Here is an 11,897-nt window from a genome sequence, read left to right on the forward strand (position 1 = left end):
TTTGAGACAGAGTCCCGCTCTGTTGCCAGGCTGGAGTGCAGTGGCGCGATCTCTGCTCACTGCAAGCTCTGCCTCCCGGGTTCAAGTGATTCTCCTGTCTCAGCCTCCCAAGTAGCTGGGATTACAAGCATGCGCCACCACACCCAGCTAATTTATGTATTTTTAGTAGAGACGGGGTTTCACCATGTTGGCCAGGATGGTCTCAACCTCTTGACATTGTGATCTGCTTGCCTCGGCCTCCCAAAGTGCTGGGATTACAGGCATGAGTCATCACGCCTGGCCGCTAATTTTTGTACTTTTAGTAGAAATGGGGTTTTGCTGTGTTGGTCAGGCTGGTCTCGAACTCCTGACCTCAAGTGATCCGCCTGCCTCAGCTTCCCAAAGTGCTGCGATTACAGGTGTTGGCCATTATGCCTGGCCTCTTTCTACCTTTGTTATTGGCACCACGCCCAGCCTTAAGTCTACATCTTTATGGGCCTCTTTTTATATCTGTACATTAAGTTTTATCTCATTCTTTATTTAACAATTTTTTAAATTATTATTATATTTTAGAGATGGGATCATGCTATGTTGCTCAGGCTGGTCTCCAACTCCTCAACTCAAGTGATTCCCCTGTCTCAGCCTTCTCAGTTGCTGAGAAGACAATGTAAACCACCTAGCTAGGCTATCTTATTTTTTCTACAACTGCATTGCATTCTACTGCAGGGACATAACATAATTTGACTTGTCCCTACTGAAAAACATTTCACTTGTCTCCAATTTTTCACTGTTACAAAATTACACCATAGTACATCATTATACATAAATGTTTCTATACTCCTGTCAGTATTTCATTGGCTTTACTAGAGAAATTGATGGGTTGTGGATGTGTGCACACTCAGCAAATATGGGTGCCTTTCCCTGCGTACTCACTGGATTTGATCAACCTTCATAATTTTTGCCAATATAAGAGATAGAAAATGGCTTCTCAATTTGTGATAAAATGTTAATTACTCTGTAAAATCTTTAAGGATAGAGAATATATATTTTATTCATAGTATACCTGGCATAAAATTTTTGGATGAAGGAGTTTCTCTGATATTTACCCTTACTATTCCTATCCATCCATTTTGGGCTCTGCCAACCTAAAGCACCAATACTTCCTGTTCACAAAAAAATCTTATTCCTTAGTATTTCTAACCTCACTTTAGTAACAACACATAAAAAGAGCTCAGAAATAGCTGAATAAATTTTGGAGTCAGCTTAAAAAGCAAGCAGAGATGTTTAGATTACTGATTACAGGGAATAGGGAGATGTTTAATTTTTCTTTTAAAGGCAAAAGCAAGATAAATGTGGTATTTCAAGTGGCCAAATTTGGCAGTAACATTCAAGAAGATTCAGAAAAATAAAGTAAGACATCAGCAAATGCAACTTGAAAGTTTAATAACTCAGGCATAAAATGATGGAAATATGCCTTAGTGTTGCCTCAACACAGATAAACAGTACAAGCGGATCAAACAGATAATATTAAGGAAAAAACTGTACGGAACCAGGGAAAAACAGAGTCGAAAACCTGCTTAATGTTCTTGATGATATCATGATTTCTAGAGACTGAAAGAACAGGGGAGGTTAGGATGAGAAACTTGTTTAGATGAGATGGCTTCTGTTTTTGGGATGTACTGGGTGTGAAGTACAGTGCTTCTATGTGGAGATGTCGTAAATGCCAGAGATATGTAAGAATAGGGTTCATATGGATATATAAAACAAAGATGAAAAAAGGATAATATGGGCATGGAAGGAATAGTTGAAACCATCACAAAACATCTGTGGGAGTTTGTACAGAAATAGAACAGCAATGTAAAAAAGACAAAGGTTCCTCAGAAATCGTGGCAGAGACTGCTGGTTATTCCCTAAACTCTGTTCTCCCCGATTTTGGACATACAACTAGATTATATTTCCCAATCTCCCTTGAATTAGATTGAGTGAAGTCATGAAGGTCTCTCCTGTTACCAGAATGAAAGTGAAAGTGAAAGTGATGTGAACCACCTTAGATCGGCCCATAAAAACCTCCCAAATGAACTCCTTTGCTTATTCTATTATAACTCCTCGCTTATTCTATGTTGTCTAAATGCAGATGATGAGGAAACCCTGGGGGATAGAGGAGCCACAGGCAGAAGAATCCTTCTGAATCACCAGATGAAGAGGAACTGTCCAGTGACCTAAACAATTTCTCCAGGGCCCACTGCAGTGGCTCATGCCTGTAATCCTAGCACTTTAGGAGGCCAAGTAGGCAGATCACTTGAGGCCAAGAGTTTGAGACCAGCCTGGCCAACATAGTGAAATCCTGTCTCTACTAAAAATACAAAAATGATTAGCTGGGCACAGTGACTCACACCTGTAATCCCAGCTACTTGGGAGGCTGAGGTAGGAGAATGGCTTGAACCCAGGAGGTGGAGGTTGCAGTGAGCCAAAACTGTACCACTGCACTATAGCCTGGGTGACAGAGCAAGACTCTGTCTCAAAAAAGAAAAAAAAAAAAAAAAACAATTTCTCCAGATCAGTATATGATCAAGGAATAAGTTCATATCCTGACCTAGGCAGAAATCATGTATCTGCATTAAAAAACACACCGATGAGAAGCACTGAAAAGGCAACAAGAGAAATAGAGGAGACAAAAGTTATTAAACTAGTTGATAGAGGAAAGGATATTAAGGTGACAGGACTATATGTATAATCTAATGCAGCCATGTAAAATAGTGCCATAAGAACACACAAACTGTGGTGTCAGAATGATTAGAATTAAGATACTGAGTCTACCAAGTAGTAGCTAACTGCCCTGTATACATTTCTTAATCAGCCTCCTTTTCCTCATTTCTAAGACAGAGCTAATGTGGGACTCACAGAGAACCCAACTATCATTCAGAGAACCCAGGTAAATACTGTCATTATTACTGAACTGAAATGTTAACGAAGACTGTTAAAAGCCACTGGATCTGCTAAGAACGAATTCTGTGGTTGATTTCTCAAAGAGCCATACATTTTCTGGTATGAAAAGTTAAATTACACAAGTTAAAATGAGAGAGTTACAATTGAAACTGTGATCACAGAATAAGGATTAGAAAAAATATTGAAAATGAAATCATTGAAAGTGAAACCGATGGTAAAATGACATGAGAGTCCAGTGAAGTGGACTGTGTTTAACGAGGAGAGACCTGTGTAAATCTAAATGTACATGGGAAAGAAACTATGATCAGAGCAAGGTTTAGAATACTGGGAAAGAGGTAAAAATCATGAAAGTCAGATCAAAAGAAATGATGAAGGTTAACCCTGATGAGAAAGGCATCTCTTTTCCTCTGACTCCAGAGAGATTAATGAGAAGATGCAAGTGTGGGAAAAGGGTGATAGAGATAACAGAATCAACTTTCTTGAATGTACCATCCTCAGGGCCTCGGTCTTCCCCACAGCTTGGACAAGGCCTTGAGGGGAATTCTCTGGCTGACATCACAAAGGCCCCACCTGCCTTGCACTTACCTGAACTTGGTACTCCTGAAATCTCTCTCTCCATCAGCCATGGTTCTTCTCCTTTCTCCAACTGGGAAATCACGCCAGGTTTGGAAAGCTGATATCCTGTTTATGGGGAAGAAAAGACTGTATGTGCTGAGATCATAGAGCCATCCCAAGAATTTAAATATGGTTCTTTGGTATTCAGGCCTTCTAAAGAAAGCAGAGTAGAGTAGAAAGAACAGAGCAGAAAAGAGCATAGCAATCCTGACTGGGTGTTCAGAAGGAAACAGAAAACCTCTAATATACAACCCAAACCCCAAACAAAGCACTTAATTTAGAAACAAAGGTTTTCATCCAATAGGTACATTCTATTTTCAAGAGAAGCCCATCCTTACCCACTGAGACCAGGTTCCCATAGTTCTCCAGCATCACCTCCCGGTACAGATTCCGGTGAGCAGGGGCCAGCTGCCCCCACTCCTCCTGAGTGAAGTCCACAGATACGTCCTTGAAGGTTAATAGTTCCTAGAACATCAAATACGTTCCTTTTCAGCCAGACTTCAGGAAGTTTTTCTGACCTTGTCTAGAAGCTAAGAGATTCTAGTCAAGTTTTCCTGGATACTCTCTTGCTAATCATTTAATTTATTATAATGATTATAGATTACATAAAATGGAGGTTATAAAACAATGCATAAAACGTGTAAGCTACCTCTGCAACTTACAATCTGGCTGAAGGGAAAATATTCATGAAATATTAAAGAAGGTCACAGTACAGTGTACAGTAATTTTGATTAAAGACAATAAAGTTCAGGAGTATTTGGGGAAGTGGGGAGTTCAGAAGGGGCTAAGGCCACAAGAGAAGACAGGGACTTTTCTTGGGCTGAAAGAATTGGTTAAAATGAGAATACCTTAGCATGGGTAAAATAACCTTACCTAGGTTTTTCTGTTAATAATAAAAGTATGAGAGAACAGCACATTTTTGGAGGGAGCATGAATTCTGCCTAGTAATGAAGACATCTGGACAGAGATAGACATGCTGGGGTAAGAAGTATAAGGGTCTATTATGTATGATCTACAAAAAACAAATAACCATTTGACAATTATTTTTTAAAAATACTCCGTTAGAGAAATGCAAATCAAAACCACAATGAGATACCATCTCATGCCAGTTAGAACGGCAATCATTAAAAAGTCAGGGAACAGCAGATGCTGGGGAGGATGTGGAGAAATAGGAACGCTGTTACACTGTTGGTGGGAGTGTAAATTAGTTCAATAATTGTGCAAGACAGTGTGGCGATTCCTCAAGGATCTAGAACCAGCAATACCATTTGACCCAGCAGTCCCACTACTGAGTATATACTCAAAGGATTATAAATAATTCTACTATAAAGACACATGCACACATATGTTTATTGCAGCACTGTTCACAATAGCAAAACTTTGGAACCAACCCAAATGCCCATCAATGATAGACTAGATAAAGAAAATGTGGCACATATACACCATGGAATACTATGCAGCCATAAAAAATGATGAGTTCATGTCCTTTGCAGGGACATGGATGAAGCTAGAAACCATCATTCTCAGCAAACTAAACAGGAACAGAAAACAAAACACCGCATGTTCTCACTCATAAGTGGGAGTTGAACAGTGAGATCACATGGACACAGGGAGGTGAACATCACACACTGGGGCCTGTCAGCGGGTGGGTGGCTAGGGGAGGGATAGCATTAGCAGAAATACCTAATGTAGATGATGGGTTGATGGGTGCAGCAAACCAGCATGGCACGTGTATACCTATGTAACAAACTTGCACATTCTGCACATGTATCCCAGAACTTCAAGTATAATAATTTAAAAAAAAACCTCCCAAAAGCTAAGAGAATTCAGATGCTGGAAGGCTGAAATAACAACAAATCCCCTAAGTATAGAGAATATTTTAATGCTTTTTATATTGTAAATAATTCTGAAATGCATGTCAGGCCTATTAGGCTGATGTTAGCATCCACATTTAACCTATGAGAAAGCTGAATTTGAGAAAAGTTAAAGATATAGGATTAAACCCTGTGATTTAAACACATGATTAAACCATGTGATTTTGGGAGCCAAGATCACTCCACTTTAAAACTCTTCTGTTCTCTAATAATACCCTCTTCTATTTCTCGAACTACTCTCTAATTTTCTTGAGTTGCCCTATGCCTCTGGGGTTTGGTAGTGCAGAGTTTCGCCAGTGCTATCAGTTTTCTGATTACTTCCTTTAGGACACACAGCACACTGTTAAACTGCTCTTAGAAGTCTTCCCTCCTTTTCTGCTTAGCCTATTTAGCTCATGCTCTTCATGACCTGCCAGTATCCTCTCTGAAAGCTGAAATCTGAAAAGAAAATCATTTCTTTTTTCAGTTACAGTTCTGCTCTAGGACTTGACCAAAAATCCTCACTTAAAGGTCATCAATGAAGTGTACACATCTCCAAGAATATCAGAAATGGATTCTGTTGACTTTTAAATGTTACTTAAAATGACTCATGTTTGTCTTTCTCCCAGATGATACGTGAATTTCATGGGCAAGGACTACATTACACACTTCTTCTCCTCTCTGTCTCTTTCTCTCTCACACACACATGCGGCCTCAGCACAATATATTTGTTGGATAAATGGCTAGAGGTTGGCAAAAAAATAGGTTTCCTGTGGAAAGTTACTACTGGTGGGGAAATTACCCGTGAAATCAACTGATGTGGCCTGGTTTTCTAAGGAAGAACAGGCTAAGAAAAGCCAATCAGCTGGGCGCGGTGGTTCACGCCTGTAATCCCAGCACTTTGGGAGGCTGAGGTGGGTGGATCACGAGGTCAGGAGATTGAGACCATCCTGGCTAACACGGTGAAACCCCGTCTCTACTAAAAATACAAAAAATTAGCCAGGCATGGTGGCAGGCACCTGTAGTCCCAGCTACTCGGGAGGCTGAGGCAGAAGAATGGCGTGAACCTGGGAGGCAGAGCTTGCAGTGAGCCGAGATCGCACCACTGTCTGTCTCAAAAAAAAAAAGAAAAAAAAGAAAGGCCAATCCAGGAAGTTGAGTCAAAGAAAATCAAATTCCAGTGTTCTTAAAATCTGAGAAACAATGTCAAGAAAGTGACCAGAAACTCCAACCCACCTGGGATTCTGCTGTCAGGGGTCCAAGGGCCACTCTACTGTCTAAACTGTCTCCCTGGGTCTCATCAGCATCCTGAGACAGCAGAGCTGGGGAAGGAAAAGAGCCATGAGGTTTGCATCTCCCCAAATCACCCAGAGAAACTGCCTACAGACCCATTCAGTGTGGCTTCTCCCCAAAAACGTTCACAAAGAGGGACATTTAGAGCGACTCAAGGGCCTCCTTAATAAGGAGGACATGCTGTAAGCTGCTTTCACCATTAATATTTCCCAATGGTCTTAGAGATCTCTCAGGCCAATCTTTTGTTCAAAAATCCTCAAAGGTTTCCCCACTGACAAGAAAGAAAAATGCAAACACTTCAATATAGATTTATTGTTATTTTTAAATTATTATTATTATTTTGAGACAGAGTCTTGCTCTGTCACCCAGGCTGGAGGGCAGTGGCATAATCTCGGCTCACTGCAACTTCCACCTCCCAGGTTCAAGAGATTCTTGTGCCTCAGCCTCCCGAGTAGCTGGGATTACAGGCATGTGTCACTATGCCCAGCTAATCAACATAGATTTCAAGATCCTCCACAACCAGTCCATGGCTTCTCTAAGTATTATCTTCTCTAAACATTATCCTTCATTCACTGGACACACCTACCTACACAATCCTAGTACCATTCTTTGAACACAGCTGGATAGTACCCCACCCAAATCCTATTTGGTGAAAAACTGAGATATCCTTCAGGCCCAGTTCAAGTAAAGTTTTCCCAGACACCCTTAATGAGAAGAAAGTTTATTCTCTCCTATGCTTCCCAAAAGCTTGGTTTTTATATCTGTTCTAGTATCTATCTCAGGCTGCTTTTTACTTTATTTGTATAATTATCTCTCTCAATTGAGTATTAATGAGGGTATGGATGGAAACCGTATCTTGCTCATTTTTTTCCATCTGCTAAAGTGCTACACATAACACACTGCCAGCTTTCTAGAATTTAAGTAATTTTGGCAGAATTTGAGGTATTAAAAATATGCACTACAGGCCGGCCACAGTGGCTCACGCCTGTAATCCCAGCACTTTGGGAGGCTGAGGTGAGTGGATCACGAGGTCAGGAGTTCATGACCAGCCTGGCCAAGATAGTATAACCCCGTCTCTACTAAAAATACAAAAATTAGCTGGGTGTGGTGGCGGGCACCTGTAATCCCAGCTACTCGGGAGGCTGAGGCAGGAGAATCACTTGAACTGGGGAGGCGGAGGTTGCAGTGAGCAAGATCTTGCCACTGCACCCCAGCCTGGGTAACAGAGCAGGCAGGACTTTGTCTCAAAAAAAAAAAAAAAAATGCACTAGAGGCCGGGCGAGGTGGGCAGATCACTTGAGATCAGGAGTTCAAGCCAGCCTGGCCAACATGGTGAAACCCCATCTCTACTAAAAATACAAAAAATTTAGCTGGGTATCATGGTGCACACCTGTCATACCAGCTACTGGGGAGGCTGAGGCATGAGAATCACTTGAACCCGGGAGGCGGAGGTTTCAGTAAACCAAGATCGCGCCATTGGACTCCAGCTTGGGTGACAGAGCGAGACTCTATCTCAAAAAAAAAAAAAAAAAAAAAAGCACTAGGAATTAAGGCACATGAATAACTTTGTATTTTACTCCAACTTTTTATCACGACTATTGAACATCCATACATCCACATCTAGATTCAACAATTGTTAATATTTACCATATTTGCTTTACCGATCTTCATTTTTTCTGAAGCATTTCAAAGTTGTCTGCATCATAATACTTTATCCCTAAAGATTTCAAATAAGGATCTTCTCTTGTATAACCACAATACCATTTATTACATCTATGAAAATTAACAATAATTCCATAGTATCATCTAAATATTCAGTCCATATTCACATTTCCTCAACTGTTTCCTCAACTTTTATTCTGGACTTTTTCCAAACCAGGAGTTAATTAAGGCTCACACATTCAAAGTGGTTGTTACTTCTAGTCTCTTTTACTCTAGAATAAGTACTTTCCCTTTCTTCATGACGTTGTCTTTTTAAGATACAAGAACAGTCTGACTGTATCCTCAAGGTGGGGTTTATCTTATTTCTCCATCCCCTGTATTTTCTGTAAACCAGCAGTTCAGTCTTTAAATTTAATTTAGGATCACGTTAAACATTTTTTGTAGGACTACCTTGTAGGTGGTACCAGGTGCTTTATATTACAGTATCTGGAAAGTATAAAATGCCCGGCTATCCCATTACTGAGACATTTGGTTAAAACTGTGACCACCACACCTCACCACTGGAAAATTCTGTTCATTCTTTGCCATTTAGGAAGTAATTTGAGGGAATAATACTTTGATATCATGTAAGTATCTGTTCCTCATTAACCTTTCAATTATTTTATTTATGGTAAAAGAGTCTATCATTCTTTCTACATTTATTTATTTATCTATTTATTTATTTCCAAGACAAGGTCTTGCTCTATCACCCAGCCTGGAGTGCAGTGGCGCCATTTCAGTTCACTGAAACCTCCGCTTTCCTGGTTCAAGCGATTCTCGTGCCTCAGCCTCTGGAGTAGCTGGGATTACAGGCATGCGCCACCACGCCCAATTAATATTTGTATTTTTAGTAGAGATAGGGTTTTGTCATGTTGGCCAGGCTGGTCTCAAACTCTTGGCCTCAAATTCCTGGTCTCAAGCAATCTGCCTGCCTTGGCCTCCCAAATTGCTGGGATTACAGGCATGAGCCAGCACACCTGGCCTCTTTCTACCTTTATTATTGGCAGGCATTTTCTGTAAAAAGCTTTCCCTCCCCAGCTGAAGAGGATCTAAAAGGCAAGGCAAATGCATCATTCAGTCCCATAATAACCTATTTTTCAAAGTAAGGAATCAGTGTATTAATTACCTCCAATGTTTGCAAATGAAATTCCCCCCATCTTTCTCTATTTTAAGTGTCAAGGTGATCATGTGGAATTTTACTTATTCAAGGTGTTACCATCAGTTTGGATACTTCAGCTTTCCCAAATCTGTCGAGTGACAGACCCTGAAACCTGGCCTCTTTTGACACATATCCATTAGTCTTTAAGCTCTTCCTTGCTTTCTAGCACAAGTTACTCCAGGCCTACTTGGTACTTCCCCTGCTGCTTCTCCTTCTGACCTAGCCACTAAGTTCCTGTGTGACCCTCGGCAGGCCTCCCATTTGATTTACATTTCCCCACTGTTAGAATAAGAAAAATCAGGTTAAGTCCATCCTGCCCCACATGGCCATGGGAAAGATGAAAATAAATAATATACATAACCATGACACTGAAATACTGGTCCTAGGCTGAACTGACCACTACTATTTAGGACAATCCCAGACTAGGAGCCACAATCAAGAACTCCAGAAACCTTCCACCCATTCATCTAAGAGATGCTTCCACTCAAGTGACTCATTCCGTCTCACACTAGAGGGGACTGCTTTTCCTCCCTCCCACCCATCAGTTTATTCTCACCTTCTCCTTTAAACATTTTAGTCACATCCTCCCACAGGGCCACCCCCTCCGTGACCTTCTTTGGATGATGCAACTTCACCCACGTGCTGGCCTCCGTGGGCACGGTGATCAGGAGCTGCTGCAGCATGACGGCGTCTGCACTCCTTTCTGAGGACCGTCTGTCTTAGTCCATAGGGCTTGTCCACCTCTGACGAGGAAATTGCTGGAACCTCTGACAGGAGGCTTCCCAATTGTACCGATCTCCTTTAATCGCCGACTCCTACTCCTCAATGTCCTCTCTCAGGAACCCAGAGAACATACAGTATCAAAATCCGAGATCTGGACTTGTGTCTGTCATCAGCTCTCAGGGCGCATCTCCCAACTTGAGCTCCATCTGTCTCCTCGGCCAGCAGCTGGAGGCGCCAAGTATTTACTCTCAGCAGCCCCTGCAGATGCCCAGAAGACATTAGCATCAGCAAAGGACCAAGGAGGCTCAGTCATAGGGCGGAACGCTAGAACGTATATGGATCACTGTAAAATGTTTCCAAACGATACACGGAGGCGGTGAGCAGACACAGCCCACAAAGTTCAAAGCACCGCGCAGGTGTCAGGAAGCACAAAGAGATGAATACAATCCAATTCTTTGTTTGGGGCAGTAATTATGTGTAAAGTAGCCGGGGATTTGGAATCCCAGCTCTTTCCCTAGTCGGCTGTAGCAAACCGCGAAACCGCTAGACCCCGTCTCCTCCTCCCCGAATGAGAGGCTAAGTCTTCCCCTCAGAGCTGGACCCGCCCGGCCCTGCCCTCCCAGCCTTTGTCTAAGCACGACTCCGGGGCTGCGGAGAGCACCGCGCGCGACAGGGTGGCCGCGGGCGGAACTCGCGCTTCCCGGCTCGCCCAGCTCCCCAAGCCTGGGACAGCCACCCGCTCACCCTCTCCCCGCTGGGCCGGCACGCCCCGCCTTCCCACCGTTGCGGCCAGGTCCCGGCACTGCGCCGCCACGCTCCGTCTTAGCGCCGCGGCGGGCAGCCGGGGCCCAGTGCGCCTGCGCAGCGGCTGTCCGGAGCATCGTTCCCAGCGTTCTCCCCGGAGCATCGTTCCCAGCGTTCTCCCCGGAGCATCGTTCCCAGCGTCCTCCCCGGGAGCCGCTCGGCGAGCGCAGACGCCCCCACCGGTGCTCGCTGGGTTCGCTCCTTTCAGGGTCTCCCAGGATCCGATCCCTGCGAGCATCATCAGCCTGGCTCCTGCGGGAGGAGCCTGCGTTCTTGGGCCCCAGACTCTGATGAAGAACAACCATCTTTCCTCCGCTGGGAAAATGCACGTGAACGTTTAGGGTGAGCCTTTGAAACCCTTGACAAAAGGGAGCCATCGGCATCACGTTTTTTGGTGAAACGACACTGGTGTAAAATAATCCATAGCACTTTCCCTAAATATTATGTACATGCCAGTTATTTATTATCAGCAGACAGTTGAATGGGTTCTGGTGTATTGTTAAAAGAATACTACAACAGTTTTCTGTTCTAGTATTCAAAGTTCTCATGTTTATTGCTTACCTTGTATTTCTGAAATGCCAGAAAATACACACACACACACAAAATTATTGCCTATAATTTCAGCAAGCAGCGGTAACCTTGCTAAAGGTTGGTGTACAGCCTTTCCTACACACACACAACGTTTTTCACGCATTGTTATATATTTTCCACAAAAGCAATTATACTGTAATGCTGTTTTATTGCTGAGTTTTCTCCCTCCAACAAAATAGGAGTACATCACTCCAAATACATTTCTACATCAATAGTTTACAAAAACCACAACT

The 11,897-nt window shown here is 42.7% G+C and overlaps 1 protein-coding gene across 2 annotated transcripts in view; it reads right to left on the bottom strand.

Moving 5' to 3' along the window:
- ZFP69B (ZFP69 zinc finger protein B) overlaps positions 1-11,081 on the bottom strand; it is a 14,041-nt gene extending 2,960 nt beyond the window's left edge. Inside the window, exons 1-4 of one of the 2 annotated variants that reach the window (XM_011977638.1) lie at positions 10,103-11,012; positions 6,630-6,715; positions 3,879-4,005; positions 3,511-3,606 (exon numbers count right to left, since the gene is read on the bottom strand). In XM_011977638.1, coding sequence (XP_011833028.1) covers positions 3,511-3,606; positions 3,879-4,005; positions 6,630-6,715; positions 10,103-10,229 — 436 coding nt within the window. In that variant the 5' untranslated portion in view covers positions 10,230-11,012. The other variant, XM_011977639.1, reaches the window with a different exon arrangement.
- Between the last annotated feature and the right edge of the window lie 816 nt (positions 11,082-11,897).

Source organism: Mandrillus leucophaeus, unplaced genomic scaffold (genome assembly GCF_000951045.1).
Source record: "Mandrillus leucophaeus isolate KB7577 unplaced genomic scaffold, Mleu.le_1.0 Scaffold182, whole genome shotgun sequence".
Lineage (NCBI taxonomy): Eukaryota > Metazoa > Chordata > Mammalia > Primates > Cercopithecidae > Mandrillus > Mandrillus leucophaeus.